Genomic DNA, 18,746 nt, shown 5'->3' with positions numbered 1-18,746 from the left:
AGAGTTGTGGTGAACGGAGTTAAATCCAGTTGGCGGCCAGTCACGAGTGGTGTCCCCCAGGGCTCGGTGTTGGGGCCACTCCTATTTAACATCTTTATTGATGATCTAGACGAGGGGATCGAGTGCACCCTCAGTCAGTTTGCAGGTGACACCAAGTTGGGTGGGAGTGTTGATCTGCTCGAGGGTAGGGAGGCTCTGCAGAGAGACCTGGACAGGCTGGAGCCATGGGCTGAGGCCAACTGCAGGAGTTTCACTAAGGGCAAATGCCGGGGGCTGCCCTTGGGCCACAACAACCCCCAGCAGCGCTACAGGCTTGGGGAGGAGTGGCTGGAGAGCTGCCAGTCAGAGAGGGACCTGGGGGTGTTGATTGACAGCCGGCTGAACAGGAGCCAGCAGTGTGCCCAGGTGGCCAAGAAGGCCAATGGCATCCTGGCCTGTGTCAGCAATAGCGTGGCCAGCAGGGACAGGGAAGGGATCTGACCCCTGTACTCGGCACGGGTGAGGCCGCCCCTCGATTCCTGTGTTCAGTTTTGGGCCCCTCACTCCAAAAAGGACATTGAATGACTCGAGCGTGTCCAGAGAAGGGCAACGAAGCTGGTGCAGGGTCTGGAGCACAGGTCGTACGAGGAGCGGCTGAGGGAACTGGGGGTGTTTAGTCTGGAGAAGAGGAGGCTGAGGGGAGACCTCATCACCCTCTACAGCTACCTGAAAGGAGGTTGCAGAGAGCTGGGGATGAGTCTCTTTAATCAAGTAATAAGACAAGAAGGAATGGCCTCAAGTTGTGCCAGGGAAGGTTTAAACTGGATATTAGGAATCATTTCTTTACTGAACAGGTTGTGAGGCGTTGGAATGTGCTGCCCAGGGAGGTGGTGGAGTCCCCATCCCTGGAGGTGTTTCAGAGTTGGGCTGACACAGCGCTGAGGGATCTGGTGTAGTTGGGAACTGTCAGTGTTAGGTTAATGGTTGGACTGGATGATCTTCAAGGTTTTTCCCAACTAGATGATTCTGTGATTCTGTGAAAATAGGTTTTCTTTTCACAAACACAGTTTAAATTAGAGAAATTAATGATTATGCAATACAAAATAGAAATATCTGATATGATTTGTAGGAATATATGATCTGTATTTTTCCCAGCAACACCTTAAATTTTTCTGCATTAAATCCAGGCTCTGAATCACAGTTGGAAAGTAAATTTAGGCTTAAGGATATCTTTAATGCTCATTTTTGTATTCAGAGAAAGGGATGTTGGAGGATATGCATTTGTACATCAACTTAAATGTTTAAAAATTCTAAGCATGCACAGGCAATACCTCTTCTGCTTCCAACTTTCTTGTATCGTGCACGTAGGACAAAAAATGTGCAATATATGATTTCCAATTCAAAGAAACCGTTTCCATCTGATTTCCGAAATACAATAGGTGTTTTGGATACTGACTGAACATAATCTCTCATTCTAACAGTCAAGTTAATTAAATTTTGAAATTTTGGGCCATGAACAGTTTTGGATGTGGCCTCAATCTAAGTGAGTGACGTGCACACTAACACAGACATCATCCAGTTTTGCCACCATGTTATGATGGTGGGAGCTGACATCATCTAGTTCACCTTCACCATCAGTGATTCCATAGCTAAGGTCAGAGGCTCATCTATAGTGCTTCCAATGGGCATCCAGGCATTTAGAAGGCAGAACATGTGGATACCTCTATTGACCAAGTTACTCAGCTTTGAGTAGGTTTATTGATAACATCTTGACTGTCAGATACATGGTGGAGAATAAGACAGAGTATCTGAGCTGTTCAATTTAGATATTTCATAAAGAGCCTGCCAAGACATTGACTTTTCCTGGCAGATGAAATATTGTAGCAATCCTTCTCTGGAAAGCTGTGTAATACAACATTGTGATGTTATTCATTAGAAATGAGATAGATTAAAATCTGATCACAGAAGGGAAGCTCTGCAGGCCAAAAAAAAAAAAAAAAAAAAAAAAAGCTGCCTATTCCAGCATAATGTGCGTCACTCAAAAACTCTGAAAAGGCTAAAGAGTGCCTCATATCTGAAGCTGTTAGAAATGGTGGAGGAGACAAATTGTTCTTCATCTCCCAGTTGAGCATCTTCGATGTTTTGATCCTCACTGTCTTCAAGGTTTATACTACTTAGCTGCCAGTATTTCTAACACTTTATATTTAGTGGATGAATAATATCCTCACCTAGATGAAAGAAAGAAGGGAGCAAGAGAGTCATTCATTTTTGAGGCTGTGCTATAGTCTTCATTTATAAAACATGTTTTTATGGAGAGTCTGCCACAATTGTGGGTAAATGAAACGTAACTGTTCTTCATTTTCTTGTTTGAACTTTAGTCCATATGGGAACATATGTATTGCTTACTGAGGGGCAAAGCTTAAATGCTGATATTGCTACTCTAATCTCTGAGAAGAGTAAATATGACAGTTCACCATCTGGCAAATGGTCTAAACATTGGTCTTTTTATATAAGTGCAGTTTTGGGAGTTGCCTTCCCCCTGGGATGTTTTTAATCATCTCATAGATCACCTGCCTAGTTCCATGAATTAAAAACTCCTCTGTCAAATACACTTTAGCTCCATGAAAGCAATTTACAACTCCGTGAGAAAGAGTATTTGACACTTGCTGGGATACAGTGGGTGACTTCTTTGATTCCTACAAGAGAGTTACGCTGTGTTAACTTGCATCAGTCCCATGAGGGTTGATGTAAAGGAATAGTATATCCTTGCCAGGAAATCATACTGGTTGATAGTCAGTTAACAGTGTGGCTGAAGGCGGAAAAAAAATTATGCTCCAGTAAGTGTGTGATGTATTTTTTTGCATAAGACTATAAAGTGGACATATACCCTGGCCGGCGAGCCCTGATGTGAACCCAGCTTCAATAAACTACATTATCCATCCGGATAAAATCTCTGCAAGTGATTTGAGCTATGTCCAGTTGCATGAATTTGAAGCTTCAGTGTCTCTTATGCAGGACAGAGCCAGCAAACCCGAGACTGACATCAAATGGTAAAAATAAGTTTATTTACCATCCTGCATGCAATTCTTCAGGAACAACTTTGGAAAAAATATGAAGTGGATACAAAAAGCCAAGCTGGAGAGAAAGAGGCTTACTGAGGAGTACATCACTGGACAGAGGAAAAAAGTTATGTGTGGAAGAGGAAAAGCTACTGTGCAGATTTTCCCAAATTAATTCCTTCTACATGTGTTTTAATGTTCAATTCTTTGATTACATGATTGTGTACTAAATTTTCCACTTTTTTTAACTGCAAGCCATAAAACCCCAGGCACTGCATCTCACAACATTGTATTGATACCTGTGTGGTTATAAACAGAAGGAATCTTTTATGACTTACCTTACATGACTAACCAACTAGAACTATATATTATATTCTTCATGATGCAACTTTATGAATCTGGACAAAGAAAAATATGTTCAGCCATATATTCACTCTCAGCCTGACCCTATGATCCTGTACTCTCCACTTAACCCAGCAGCATCCCCATCTCCCTGTGGATCTTCATTCCAGTCTGAAGTTCCTTGCTTATGAAATGTTATGTTCTGCTTCTCTGCAGAGATAGCATTTGTCCTAACAGTAATTATTTGTCAAGCTTCCTCTTTGCCCTACTCTTGAAAAGTCCTAAATCTCCCTTTCAAGCTCTTTAATTGATAATGATCTTGAGCCTACTGCTACCACCCCAGATGTTTGCTCCATCTTTGCCTAAAAAGTGCAAGTACTCATTGCCCAAATTCCTTATCAGGTCTATCTCTCCTTTCCATGTGCCTCTTTTTTTCTCTCACTGGATCCTACCTCCAGTAACTTTATTTACTGGCTTCTTAGATATATTCCAATATCTTCTTGGATCTATTCCTGGACAGTACTGATCATATGTGGATTGTGATTTTCTCCACGCCTCAAAGGGTTAATACCTGGACAAATGTGGGGGAGAACTGAAGATTCATATTTCTGTCAGAACAACCTGCTTTTTCTTAGCATTTTGCACATAAAAAGACATGGAAAAGAACATTATTAAGGTTAAAACTTTTAAGTCTTTGGAAAAAAATCAGAATTCAACTTTCTTTTGCTGTAGTCTTTAATGGCACAATACTTGAAATGGAGGACTCATTACTTATTCTTTAACTGGTGGTAATAGAACATTTCTTTTTATCTTCTTCAGTCAGTTTGTGGTGGGACACCATCCAAATCTTTTAGTAAACACAGAAATATTAATGTCCTCCTTACTGCACTGAGTGCTTCAAAAGCAGTAATTTATGTGTTAACATAGAAACTCATTAATTTAGGCAAAAGAAGATTTGGTTTGATCAAACATTCCAAAGATGAGAGAACATCAGGGATTGTCAAGTTCTAGAGCTGTAGTTGACCTTTGAACTTGGGTCATGAAGATTTTTAGTTGAGCACTAGGGATTCTCAAGAGCTTAGTTTGGATGTGGTTCTTTCTCACTTTGCAGATTTCCTGCTCTAGCACTGGAAGCTCAACTCATGCTGGAAGTGGAGATTCCTGCCTGACAGAAAATCCAGCTTCCCTGAAATCCTTAGTGAAATATCAAGATGGTCAAATATTCAGAATTGGCATCTTCTGGCAGTTGGACAAATCAGCAGATACACCCATTTACTTGGGTGCCTGAACAAGAGCAGAGCATGTTTGAAAACAGATTGACTGCCAGTATTAGAATGGGTGCTCTGCTATGCCTTGTGTAAAAAAAAAATTCAAGATTAATTTCTTGTATGCCTGTTTGCTTGCATGACTATAGACTAAAGGAATTGTAGAGCCACATACTCATGTGACCGAATGTGCAAGATTTGGGTCTGAGTGCCATTGCCAGACTAATTGCACCATGACATTAGTATAAAATAATCCCTGCAGACAGTAAGGTTATTGAAATGGAATGGGTTATTTCTGAGGAAAAAAAAAAAAAAAAAAAAAAAGATGGACTATACAGTTCTTGTAGTGCTTTACAGTAAAGGAATAGTCACCATGGGAAATGTACTCTGATTTATGTGATAATCAGGTGGAAGCAATGTCTTAAGTCATGAAACCACACATGGAACCATACATGGAACCACACGCACTACGCCTTCAGTCTGAAGGTTGTTGTACAGCCAGCAGGCAGTGTTGATGCCCATGCACTATAGGGTTATTCTCCACACCCTGCCTACAATCTCTGGTGCTCATAAACTATGAGGCTGCACATTTTCTGTTGGTTCTTTGGTTTTGTTGTGGGTTTTTTTGGGTTGGTTTTTTTTTTTTTTTTTTTTGGTATTGGTTCTCACAGTGTTATAAAAGAAAAAGGAATTTATTCAATTTAACAATTAGGTGCTACGTCATTTTTTAATCCAATTCTGCTACTCTTTTTTCAAATATTGAATCTGCATTTTTATGCAAGCGATTCAGAGTCAGATTTCCAAGAGTGACCAAAATTATTTTTAAAATGTGAAAAATAGAAAGAATGGATGAGAGGGTTTTTTTGCTGCATAATTCCTAAATCTATTTATTGTCCTTTAAAAAACTGTAATACTATTGCTGTAATTTGTGTAATTTGTTTGTTTAGTTTCATGTGACCTTGTTAGATTTGTTTAAAAAGAATCTAATCAGCTTCGATAAGATTTACATTACCAATCTGCATCTAAATATAAAAATAAAGAGAACCAGCTTTACTGAAAATGCACAAGTTCAGAATGAGCAAAGCATATTACGTTCTTTCTGACTTTAACCATGCTGAGTGATACTAATTTCATGCATCTAATTGAAGAAGCATTCTAGTATCTTTTGCACTGTCCATCATAATATTTTCTGCCGAACAGGAAATAAATACTGAAATTATCTAAATGGAAAATCTTTGATAAATTGATTTAATTAAAACCAAAATTTTTTTCATTACTGAAATTCACATTAAATCATCTGTTTCTTTTTTCTTTGGAGAGGGAAAGAGCTATTAGTAATTCTAACCAACTGTTTTATAAAAGAAATGAAAAATTAGATTTGCTCAAGCTTTTGCTGAGAACTCGGCTTTTGTGTGAAAGAAGAGGTAATATTAAGTCATAAAAGGTATCCGTTCTGTGTTTTATAGATGTAAGCAGCAATTTTTCACATGAGAAAAAAGCTAGCCCTGTTCCTCAAGAAATATTTTCCTGCATATGCTTCTGAATTTAAGAGTATTGTTTCTAACTATGAATTTCAATTCCGTCTTTGAATTCAGTCATAGATTCTTAAAGTGTTATGGTTTTTGTTTTTGTTTTTTGTTTTTTAATGTGTGGAGGTGGAAGGGAGGAGGAAAGGATGGATTGACAATTTGTTATAGTGACTGTAGAGAAGATGTTGCATGAGTAAAACCTTTAAAAATTACTAAATCAGGCATAATATGAGGGCTTTTTGTCTTACAAATCTCAGTCAACTTTACACCATTAGTTCATGTAAGCAGTGAAAAGCATATATTTTCAACTGGTTTTAATATGCAAAATTTTAAAAGAAATCTTGCAAAGGGTCAAAAGAATATTTGACATTTTAGTATTATTGAATAGTAATATTTGGCAAGATAAACATTATAGTTTTATTCTCGTTAGTGCTATTGCTTAATCATTTTCTTCAAACACCTCATCTTCTCTCTCTTGCAGTATTTCAAGTTCTTGAACTTATAGAAAATTAAATAGTCCTGACAATTTTTCTGTCTGCAGCTGTAATCCGTGCTAACTCTACACGATTTGAATGGCCAGCTGAAGTGGTTCTGGAAAGGCTGTGACTTTATTTAACTGCCACTGTATTTTATTCAATCTGCAGGGTAATGATGTTCGGATTATCCTTGGCCAGTTTGATGAGGAAATGGCTGTGAAAGTTTTCTGCTGTGTAAGTAAATTTATTTAATTGCATATCAGAATAAAGAATGTGTTACATTTTAATAAACAATGTGTTACATTTGAATAAAAAATAATTTGAACATAAACATTTCTACATGGCGTTCATCTCTGTCAGGGTTTATATCCTAAAGAGAGGTTACACATGCTTAGCTCCAGTTCTCTTTCAATAAAATACTTTGTACTTGGCTTCAGTGGAATTTAGTCATGGACTGCATGGTTAGCTGCTTCTTATTGCTTTCCTGTATTGGAATTAAATGCCAAATGCTTGAGCATTTCTCTTCATGTCAGATCCAGGGAAACACTTGTGTATGTAGTAGCAGATACAGAGAAGGGCAACATTTGAATCTTGTCCGAGAGTTGTGTTCTGGTGCTAATGTCTGTGTGTATGTCATACTGCATGTTTTTCTTTGAAAGAATAAGAAATTCAAATAGTTCCTATACATGCCAACTAAGCAAACCTAATAATTTTTGCTACTCAAAATGCTGCTGACTGTACAGTTGTCATTCACTTCTGACTGCTGTACATTTTACAATGTTTTATATGAAAGCAATTATTAGTTTTTAAAAAATATATTTTTTTTAATTAGAAGAAATGTAGTGAGACCAGTATATATAAAATTCCCTATTCTCACTATTTTTGGGTGTGAATGTGCTGCAAACATGCACAATGTGATTGCCACTGAAAGTAGCAGGATTAAAATGTAGATCTTTATTTGTACCTGCTCAAAAAAAAAAAAAAAAAAAAAAGGAAAAAATCCTAAACAGGCAGATTTTAGTGGCCTAAATTTTGCACTGGTATGGAATTCTTAGTCTAAGTATCCAGATTAATTCTGTATGATCCAAGAGTACAATAAACATAACAGGAAAGCATTTTTAGTGTTCACCTAGAGAGAAAGTTACCTATCCAAGCAAAGAAGGAGGGGCAGAAGTTCAAAATCTGAGTGCTACATGTGCCTCTGACACATGTTGGCTCATACTCAGCAGCTGTCCTAGTTGCTGGCAAAATTTGGAGGATGGATTGTAGAGTACATTTGGAAGGAACAAAATCTATTTGCATCCAAAAGGAAATGGAAAGTATTATTTTCTTTGTCATTCTTCTCATCTCTGATAGGTCTTTGTGTGTAGATGTTTTTGTTCCAGCATTTAAATAGGATTCACAGAGATAATCTCCCATTTTTCTATTCGTGGAAGAAAGAATGGTCCTTCTGCAGCCCAGTTCCTCCTCAGATCTCTTGTGTTTGGGCTACGATTCCCCAGCTGAGGGGACCTGGTCAGAAGTATCTTCCAACCCAATGTTAGACAAGAGATTGGCCTCGCTTATGCCACTGCTCTTACTATCTAGGTGCCTTCCTCGACAGTTCTCTTCCAAGTCCGTGGGCATGTGAGGCCACTGAAGAAATCCTAGAAGTCCTCAGAAGGGGGCGGGGTGTCCTCTTGTCCATACTTCTCTAGTCTGAAGGATTTCAGGTGGGGGATGTCTCTTTTACATGAATACCCACTGCAGCTTTCTGCAGCAATGGTTTGGTACTACCATGGGAAGTGTGTAATTTAGAGTGGTTTGAACAGTGATAGCTGCTTCTAAAGTACATTAGTGTAAAAAATAATAAGGCGGATTTTTCTGGAGTCTGGAGAAATCTGAGAGGTCATGTATTTAAGCTTATATAAATGTATTTATATGAGAGTTTCAGCAGGAGACTGAATGAAGGAGAGGGCAGTTCAAAGTAGGTCATTTATTTATTAATGCACTACAATATGTCAGCAAGCTTGTTAGTAGTCATAAAATATATTGTTGACTCATGGACTCCTACAGCTATGTGTCTAAGAATACAATAATTTAGATATGTCAAGTTTTTTAACCCACTTCCTCAGGTGTATCTTCAGGCAGGTTTCACTTGTGATTCCCTGATGTCAGCCACAGAAAGGTTTTGAGTTTGTTAAAGGAAGGTGCTCTTGCACTAGCGCAAGATTTTTTTTTTTTTTTTCTGATTGTTGTTTCAACTGGAATATTATTTGCAAATGATTTATGTAGGTGGGAAAATCTTTAAAGTCTGCCTCAGTTTTCTGTCTGGATTCCACAATTATATGCTATGAGGTTTCCTCAGGACATCCATTGCTGTTCATGTAGAATCATAGAATCATTTCAGTTGGAAAAGGCCTTTAAGAGTCTAACTGTAAACCTAACTGTCAAGTCCCACTGAACCATGTCCCTAAAGTGCCACATCTACACATCTGTTAAATCCCTTCAGGGATGGTGACTCAACCACTTCCCAGGGCAGCCTGTTTTTGTGCTTGACAACCCTTTTGGTGAAGAAATTTTTCCTAACATCTAATCTAAACCTCCCCTGGTGCAACTTAAGGCCATTTCCTCTCATCCTATCACTTGTTACTTGGGAAAAGAGACTGACATCCATCTCACTACAACCTTCTTTCAGGTAATTGAAGAGAGTAATAAGGTCTCCACTGAGCCTCCTTTTCTCCAGACTAAACAGCGCCAGTTGCCTCTGCCGCTGCTCATAAGACTTGTTCTTTAGACTCTTCACCAACTTCATTGCTCTTCCTTAGACACAATATGCTCATTTTCATTTTGTTTGACTATGTCCTGGTCTTTCCTCCTGAATACACACAAAAAACTGATGCAGAGAACATAACTCAAAGATAAATGGACTAAAAAAGTCTAATTCAGTGGCAAACTTTAAAAACATGCCAGGACTAATTCAAGCCAAAGTGAATGTTAGCAGGTGTTTCCTATGATGTTTTAAATAAGCGTAGCTATTCATTTAACACTGGTGTCAAAAACAGTTAGCAGTTTTAATTCCATGGGAGATCTTAGCTTTCTAATGTTGTTTTCACCTTGGTGCAATGAATGTGATATTTTTCATGGAATGGAAATCAGGGTATTTTGCTCAAAACACTTCAACAATCAAAATGGTCACCTGTGTTGGATAGACAATATTTTTTTCACTTGAAATTAGCTTAACATGAAATTGCATCTTCCAAAAAAAAAACTTCAGTTCAGCAGAAAATTTTCATTTAGAAAAATACAGTTAGTGGGAATTCTTCCAACATATTATCTTTAAACGGTAAAAAGAATGCAGTATAGCCTTGCACACCTGAAGACTGATGCCTAGCTGATACACTTATCTGTCTGAAGACAAAGAAGATGACTATTACAAATCGTCACTGCATGAGCTTTAGGTGACTCTTTTCATAAACATTTAATAATAACTAAAGCCAGGCTTAATCAGCATGGTTTTTACAAAAGAACTGGACTCTGTTCTTCTTGAGCTGATAGTTTTACTTCTGAGTCTCTGTTTTGGAATTAAAGGCACTATTGATTTTTAATGAGAAACAGATGGAGGTTCCTTACAATTCAGAAGTCTGCAGGCATTCTTGTAAGGGTGGGGTATAGGATCTGTCCATGCTGACATGATGGAAACATGATGGAAAGTCAATGGGGGTAAGGTTTTGCAGGCCCATTTACACAAGCTGCCTGTAATTGTTTGCTACACATAAAAAGATCTCTTACAGATTTTTTGTTGTTGTTGTTGTAAATAAGCATCTCTTTATGGATTCAAACAAGAATGAAAAGTTTTTTTAAAAAATTATATTCTCTCAAGGGCAAAAAATGTCCATGACAGTTTCCTGGCTGCTTGACAGCAACTCGGGGCTTTGCAACTTAGGGCATGCAGGAAAGGTTAGGGCAGAAATATGACATCTCTATGCTGTTCTGATGGTACAAAGCACTTCTAAATTTTCTTTGACTTGCTCTTGTGCGCTAACAAATCTTCCCCTTAGAAACTAAAACCTGAAAGTAATCTGTGTGCATTCAAACAATTCAAGAAAGAACCACGTATTTCAAGGAAATGTATCTTTTAAGCATCAAAACAGTCTCCATGTATCAGAAACAACAGGGGAGAAATGGTGACAAAAATCATTTTTTTTAAATAAGTCTTCTGGAACCCAAACACTGAAATGCCTGAACATTAAAAACTGTGCTGTCACTAGAAAAATGAAAATTTCCAACAGCTCCAATTTCAGAATAGTTCACAGCCAATACTTTCTTGCAACACACAATTCAATACTTTAATCTGTATAGAGCAGGAGAGGCTACAGAAGATTGTCCTTCTCTAAAAGCACTATTTGGTGTCACTTTTGTCCTCAACGATTTGAAAACTGTCAAATAAAAGATGCTATATCACTGAAAGATCTTGAATGACCTAACTGTGCAATGTAAACTCTTTTAGACATCATGAAGTATTGCAGGATGGGACTGTTTTCCTCGCAGGTGAACCTGGGATGCAGTGTTTCCACCGCTTTAGTAGCAGTGGAAATGGGAAGGAGAGCAAAAGCAGATGCATTCCTGGAGGTAGAATTAATGAGCAAGGGAAGGACAAAAAATTTATGTGGATTGTGGAATAAGTGAGATATAAGGTGCAAGACAGTGGATTTCAGACAGGAGCACTTTCAAGCAGTTTTATATACAAACACATTAAATTTGATTTTGGCTGAACAAAAGCTCCTGTAACCAGGGGCCAAACAAAGCTGATTTGTGCACAATATATTTATGTACTGAGTTGGCACCATTATAATAGCCTTCACAGATTTAAAGACCAATTTTAATTTGGGTATTAACATATTTAAGAGGCTGTCCTATTTTGTAGTTTTTGCTATTCATCTTTTTTATCTGATAGGATTTTGGTATCATCTTTGGGCTGCTTTTCAAAGCAGTTATGTTCTGAATGACTAATATTTCCTGTTTGCATTCTCATCATTTCCTCCTCCTGTAACATTTTCTGTGAAGATGTAGCAGTTTTCTAGTTAAGAGGTCTAAGGTTGCTGGAATTTTTATCTTATGTCTTGTATCTCCAGTATTGCTTATATTAGGAGCCAAAGAAGCATGAAACCTGCTGTTTTGAAATGGAGTCTGACTGAAATGTCAAAAGAAAAATTTCTAGTTACAAGACAGTGAGAGAAACGTCTGAGATAAAATTTGCTAATTTTATCCTAGAACACTCTTCACAATGGATTAGAATATCTTTTGTGAATGGATCAGCTTTTAGGCACAACAGTATATGTGCCTGACTAATAAAGTATTTCTGTTTCCTGTTATATATATCTGCTATGTACTGAAAGGAGTTAACCATCATCTCAGTATCTTGGAGTACAGTGGGCTGTATTCAGTATTTAAACAATATAGAATTTCACCTGAAGAAATTTCTTGCAGAAAAAAATCACTGAGATTTGCATGCTTTATCAATTTACTATTGATTGATGCTCCTCAGAAGAAACTGATTACTTATCATCCCTGTGGTCTCCATTTTCGCACAGTCACGTGATTAATATTTGCAGCGTTGTGATTTGATGGTGCCTAGGATCCAACTTTTCTTGTTTAACCTTATCTTGGGTTATGTGGTCTTTAGGATATTAGCTAACTTAGTGTAAAGGTGGTAGCATGGTGGTTCTACCACTCATGTAAGAGTTGTGTTATGGAGAATTTTCTGTGCACATTCTGTGCCTTCTGCCAGTGTTCCTCTTCATCTCCCCTGGTTTTAGAATCCAGTATTTTATTTTTCAGGTTTTGAATAAATGGTCTATTGAAAGCAAAATAGGTTTTAGTAAATTCTCTTCTTGTGATCTGAATTTTAAAGACAGGAATCTTCAAGAAAGGAGTCTTCATTATTAGCAAGTAATTATTGTAAATGGTTCAAAATACTTGCATATCCTTTAATTACAGCATCATTTTCATTAATAATGGAAAAAAAATGTGAACAGAAAACAATTACTTTTGTGTTCAATATGTCTATTACAATGTCTATTAGCTTTTCTCTTTTTCTTTCTTTGTAGGCTTATGATGAAGAAATGTATGGCAGCAAGTATCAGTGGATTATTCCAGGGTGGTATGAGAACCTTTGGTGGGAATCCTGGATTAATTCCTCTCAATGTCTTAGCAAAAATCTCCTTGCAGCCATGGAAGGTTACATTGGAGTGGATTTTGAACCTCTCAGCTCAAAAATGATAAAGACCATATCAGGAAGGGTTAGTATTTTTTCTCCAACTATTTTATACCATCAGTCATCTCACTAGTATCTTGACACAGAAAAGCACTGAGGAGGAAGGTGAGGCTAAAGGGTTCTTCTGCAAAGAGAGTTGGCAGTCATCATGTTAGTCTCATCTTCCCACTGATTTGCAGTTTTAAAATATTTAGAAATCAATTCCAATTCTCTACAGCGTAAGGAAGCAGTAGTCCCTTGCCTCAGATCTGTTCTCTTCCCCCTGTATGAACGTTGCAGTTAAATGTACAGTAAAGCTTGAATTGTAGTCTGTAGTATCATGTGCTGTGTCGTGGCAAGTTACACAGTTGAGCATAGAAACAGAAAACTTTTATGTTTAAACTTAATCCTGCTACCAGCTAATTTCACTGGTGAATTGTGACTCTCATAACTAGTGGGTGGGGGTAAGGCTTGTTTTAAATATGTAAATGTGTGGTATTTCCATAAAGTACATAAGATTTTATCACAGAACAAATTCATGCAAGCTCTGGCCAATGAATAAACATGCCTGATTTTGCTGCTTTTCATCTTTTTTTCATCTGTCTTTCATGCCTTGCTGATCAAGCACAAAAGACAACAAAAAGACAACTCATCATAAGATAGCACACCATAAAGAGCATAGTAAACTTGTAAAACACAGGCAAATTGCCACCAAGATCATTTGATATTAAGGAAGTAGTTGCCCAAGTAAGGTTTATTTGATTTGCATTATCCTATAAGGTGTAATCATACCTCTGGTTTACAAGGATACAGACGTGTTCTCTGTTCCAGTATTATGGCTCACCAATACACTGGTAACTTTGGTTGAACTGAAGCCTTTTGTACAAAAGTAAAATAAAGCAAGTTGTCCTTTATACAGAGAAGCAGAAGAACTGCTTTTCAGTCTCTCTGTCTCCTATATCTCTCTTCTAGTCTCACCATCAGTCTTGTAAGTCAGGCAGCACATATTTTTAGAATTTTAGTGTCTTTCTTAGTTTTTGTTTTGGCGGCCTTTTCTGTATTAGTCATGCATGTCTCTAAATTGGAGGGTGCAGTTTGAGGTTAGGTTTGGACACAATTTTAAAATGTTAATTATTGAAGTAAAACTCAAGTTTTTTTCCATGACAGACTCCACAGCAGTATGAAAAGGAATACAATGCTAAGCGTGGTGATGGGCAATCCAGCAAATTTCATGGTTATGCCTATGATGGAATATGGGTGATTGCCAAGACCCTGCAGCGGGCAATGAAGTATCTGAATGCCACCAACAAGCACCAGAAAATTGAAGATTTTAACTACACAAATCACAAACTTGGCAAAATTTTTCTGGATGCTATGAATGAAACCAACTTCTTTGGAGTAACGGTGAGTCCTAAACAGATACTTGTGGGGTGGAGGAGGCTTGTGATTTTATGTCAGTAGCTGAAACAAGAATTACATTTTAAATATTCTTGAAAAAGAAACACAGTTGTGTATTTCTTATACCTTCAGAGCTTCCACAGTTCCGCTTTACCTTAAAAATTAACATTGTTGCCTTGAGACTCTTGCACATTATCTGTCTTCTGATGCTAAGTGATGACATTGTACAGTTCCTATTTTTAAGCATGTATGTCATCTTAATTAACAACTCAGAGTGGTCTCAAGGGAACCACAAGTGTTGCAAGCTGCAGTGACCTTTTAAGTGACTGTTTTAGCAGTTGAGGAGTAGCTGGAATGTGATCTGAAAATACCTCCTATTCCCTTCCACCATTTGTTTTTGGTAATAGTTATAGTACACTAAAGTTTGCAACTCCTGTGCCATGCACCCTAGATATTCTTACAACATTCTTCAGCCGCCATTTAAGCTTACTTATAATTTGTATTTTTTCACAGTCAAGTTCAAAGCACATTGACTATGACTTAAGAAGAACTGGTCGCATAATTCTGTTTTTAATTGTACCATTGCAAATTCATAGTAATTTTTTTCTTATTGACATTTCTTCTAGTTTTTAGCAGAGTAAAATGGGCAATAAAAGTGTGGCCCTAAAACTTGCCCATTACTTAATTGTATTTGAGGCAACATAAGTCAGAAGTTAATGGCACATATGTATTCAGGAGTCTGCAGTCATACTCCTTCACCAAGAGAGATGAACAGACTCCATTTCAGGGAGAATGGTCTTCACAGTTTCCAATAGCAGCAAACAGGAACCTACTGGAACACACTTCATTGAGCAGTGTACTTGGGCTGAAACATGGCTAGATAAGGAAATTAGAGTTTTGAAGGTATTTATGTTCTGGCAGTGCACAAAGAGTGCTTTTAAGGCACCTCCTTGCAGCAAGAGCCTGAAGAAGGTTGGCATAATTTCTGCCACTGTGCAGTAGTTTGTCAGATTCTGTCCCCATGTTAATTTAAACTGGCTTGGGTATAAGCTAACCTCAAAACATGTTGATGTAGCAGAACTAAGGTTGTCAGGCATGCCACCAATTTGTTCAAGGAGGAAATGCATATGTATAGACATCATCAATGAGTGCAGGCTCAAATTTTTGGTGTCCTTGATAATTGCTGAAGAAGCCATGTTTTGTATCACAGTACAATTGAAACTAATTTAGGATTTGTAAGTAAAAGCATTCATATGGCAAGAAAATACTAGAATCTAGTTGCCAGTACAATATAATTTTTGCTTTCTCTTATACACTGATTTTGACTGAAGGTTTCAGTAAAATCATCGGGTACCCCATTGCATCTGCAGCAGGAGTGGATCTCTAATAAAACTTTCAGTCAGTATCAGCTATGAACCAGACTCCACAGGGACTCAGATGTCTCTGTCCTGAGTTATTCCAAGTACAGTATCTCTCAATGTGGTTGAAATTGTATATTGGAGTTCCTTTCTTTTTCTTTCCCTGTCTTAGCTTTTTTGCCTGCTCTTTGGTCTTGACAGATGCTTATGGTAAAATTGATAGATATCATTAGCACTGCTTAATTTCCCATCACTGGTGTGTAGCTGCCCCCCCCCCCCCCCAAAAAAAAAAACAACAAAAACCAAACAACAAAAACCAAAAACCAAACACAAAACAAAACAAAAAAACCCCACCAAAAAAACCACCAAAAAAACCCCCACAGCAAACCCAAAACTTCTAAGAAAAAGAAGGCTCTTTTTTATTAGTTTCAGAGACACCAGCAAAACCTCACATATGAACAGCTTCCCTTTAGGTAGGGAATGAATCAAAGTTTCACCAACCATATTCAGCTATGTTTACTTACTTTATTCCCACAGGTATAATGGTTTTTAAAGAAATTAATGCACGATTATTCACTCCATTTAGTGCTTGTCTGAGGTGCTTTGTAAAACGTTTCTCTTTAAGATTGTTCAACCAAGTCATGGTGATAATGCACAGCCCAAATCTGGTATTTCTAGGATCATACTTCTTGTTCCTATAATACATTCACAAAAACATTTTGATCAGAAAGATACGGAGAGAAGAAAATCTATAGCAGCTACACTTTCTTAGGATACAATTGGAGCAAACAATATTCCTTTTTCCAGACAGTGTGAAGGAGAAAAGTTTGATAGCAGATATGAAAAGTTTTGCATTAAAATATTCTGAAAGTTGAAATTGATTTTTACCAGAAATACTTTAAAAATTTTTATTCCTCAGTCTAATAAATTGCTGTCATTTGTGACCTAATTTAAAACTTTCACTAGCACCTAAGTTTTGGGTCTTGGAATTCCAAATATAATTTTAATATTTTTTCCAGAAAAAGTATTTTACTATAAAATTTTTACAATTTTTTTTTTTAAATTACTCTAAACATAAAAAGGACATTAATTTATTCTAGAGTACCTATGTCAGATATATAATGAATTTCTGAAAAAAAGAGTAAGTAAAAGAAAGGACTAAATCTCTTCAATATTTAAAAACTCATCCAATGATACAGTAAAATATGTTGTTTATTAGATAAGAGAAGAAGATAGACAAGAATCTTAAAATGCAAAATCTATTAAGAAGAGGTGTCTTTAGGCTTTCTGTGAATACAATATCAGAAATACTGTCATACATAAATAATGAATCCCTTTACCCAATTTTCATTTTCTTTGGCATTATTTATAGTAAACCACAAAAAATATAGTCACTCTTGAGTAGTGGTTTATGTAGAATTTTTAAAAAAATTTTGAAAAGTTGTTGGGAGTCAAGTGTGCTAGTTCCTGATTACACAGAATGTCATTCTTTCAGTTTTCTGTTTTTTCTTATTTTTTTTTTCTTAGGAGACAACATTTAAAAAACAGTTTAGGCTATCGTCCAAAGACTTGACAGGGATAATCCTCTTTTTGTGCATCAGAAACTCAGCACATAGAGTTACTTATTCTAATTATACTGTCAGAAATCTATTAGGGAGAATATTGTAGCTATTCCTTAAACATTCCTGAAGTTTCTTCTCATTTTCTAGATTTTTTTTCTCTTACCAAAATGATTTCTTCTGTTATTTTTCCTTCACGCTTACCTGACTTACAGTCATGTTGATTACCATATAATTTTCACGTATATTTTGAATATAGAGCAAGGAAGCATACACTTGATATTTTATCAGAAAACAGTAATATAGTCATCTGCTACACTTTTTCACAGGTAGAATGGATACTGTTTTACAGGTACATAAGGACTTTGTGATGAGAAATGCAATATGAACAAACAAAAGACCTTCAGTGATGTTCCTACAGTTTTGTTAATCTGAACATCCTAATTCTGCAGTCAGATGCCCGGAATCTGGCCGTTTTCAAATCAAGTAGGGCATTGTGTGGTTAAAATGGTCCATCTGCAATAACAAGCTTTCAGGACAGGAGTCCTTTTGATTTGGGACTAGCTTGGTTTTCATGGCTTACATTTTTCCAATTCTTTGCTTATCAGAGTACTTATTTTTTAATGGGAAAATTATTGAAATGAAAAATAAATGGTTTATAAACTGCCAGATACCTGTTTCCTTGCTAAATAGATGTCTCTTCTCAAATAGTGCACATTATTTCTGACAGCCTAAGTGTCAGAAAATGAAAGATAAGAAAAGAATTACTCACACAATTTATTTTGACAAAGTTTAGATCTCTCTGGAGTCCCCTTATGGAGTTTGTAGAGCCACTGGAGGTAACTTAGAGTTGGAGAATCTACTGAGGTCTCTGCTGAAGTGTTACTATGTTGAATCAGTACAGAGTGATAAAGTGATGGGAAACAAAATATATAGCTGGGATATCTGTATATCTGCATTTCAGTCATACAGCAGTTTACAGTATACTACCTGTAACATGCCCAGCATGTATGTGTGAGACTCGAAGAGAATTTTCCACTGTGCTAGAATAATTATCCTAAAGGAAGACTGTCTGTCTAACGGAAAAAAAAAAAAAAAAAAAAAAAAAAGGTCTAGCTTTATTTTGTGTAATACTACCACTACCACAATATGACTTGTTGGGGCTTGATAATTAGTGAAGAATTAGTGCTGTCTTCTCAGTCTACTGAGTCATATTTAGTACATACTAAATCAAAATCCATTGAGAGAATAGAAGGATTTTGTTTTAGTAATTTTTTTCCTTTTGTTTTCTCTTTGTAAAGACTATGGATGGTTACATCATACCTTACAACTACAGCAGTGTTTATATTTGTTAGTGAAAAAATGTTGGTTATACCTGGAAAGATATTAAATACCACATTTGTTCTTGGTATGATAAAAGTTTGTATTGATTCCATGGGGTAGCCAAGTGGTGGGAAAAATGCAATGAGTGTTGGAGATAATTTTAATTTATTTTTTTTTATGAAAAACATTACATTATTTTTAAAAATGGTTTCCTCTGATTTTC

General features: G+C 36.7%; 1 protein-coding gene across 4 annotated transcripts in view; it reads left to right on the top strand.

The window, feature by feature from the left end:
• GABBR2 (gamma-aminobutyric acid type B receptor subunit 2) overlaps positions 1-18,746 on the top strand; it is a 483,193-nt gene that overhangs the window by 227,096 nt on the left and 237,351 nt on the right. For all 4 annotated transcript variants that reach the window (XM_074899378.1, XM_074899381.1, XM_074899379.1 and 1 more), the window contains 3 exons: positions 6,819-6,884; positions 12,740-12,931; positions 14,053-14,289. In XM_074899378.1, coding sequence (XP_074755479.1) covers positions 6,819-6,884; positions 12,740-12,931; positions 14,053-14,289 — 495 coding nt within the window. The remainder of the gene's footprint in view (positions 1-6,818; positions 6,885-12,739; positions 12,932-14,052; positions 14,290-18,746) is intronic.

The sequence above is a fragment of the Athene noctua genome, chromosome 2, assembly GCF_965140245.1.
Source record: "Athene noctua chromosome 2, bAthNoc1.hap1.1, whole genome shotgun sequence".
In the NCBI taxonomy this organism is placed as follows: domain Eukaryota; kingdom Metazoa; phylum Chordata; class Aves; order Strigiformes; family Strigidae; genus Athene; species Athene noctua.
This window is presented reverse-complemented; position numbering and strand designations above follow the sequence as displayed.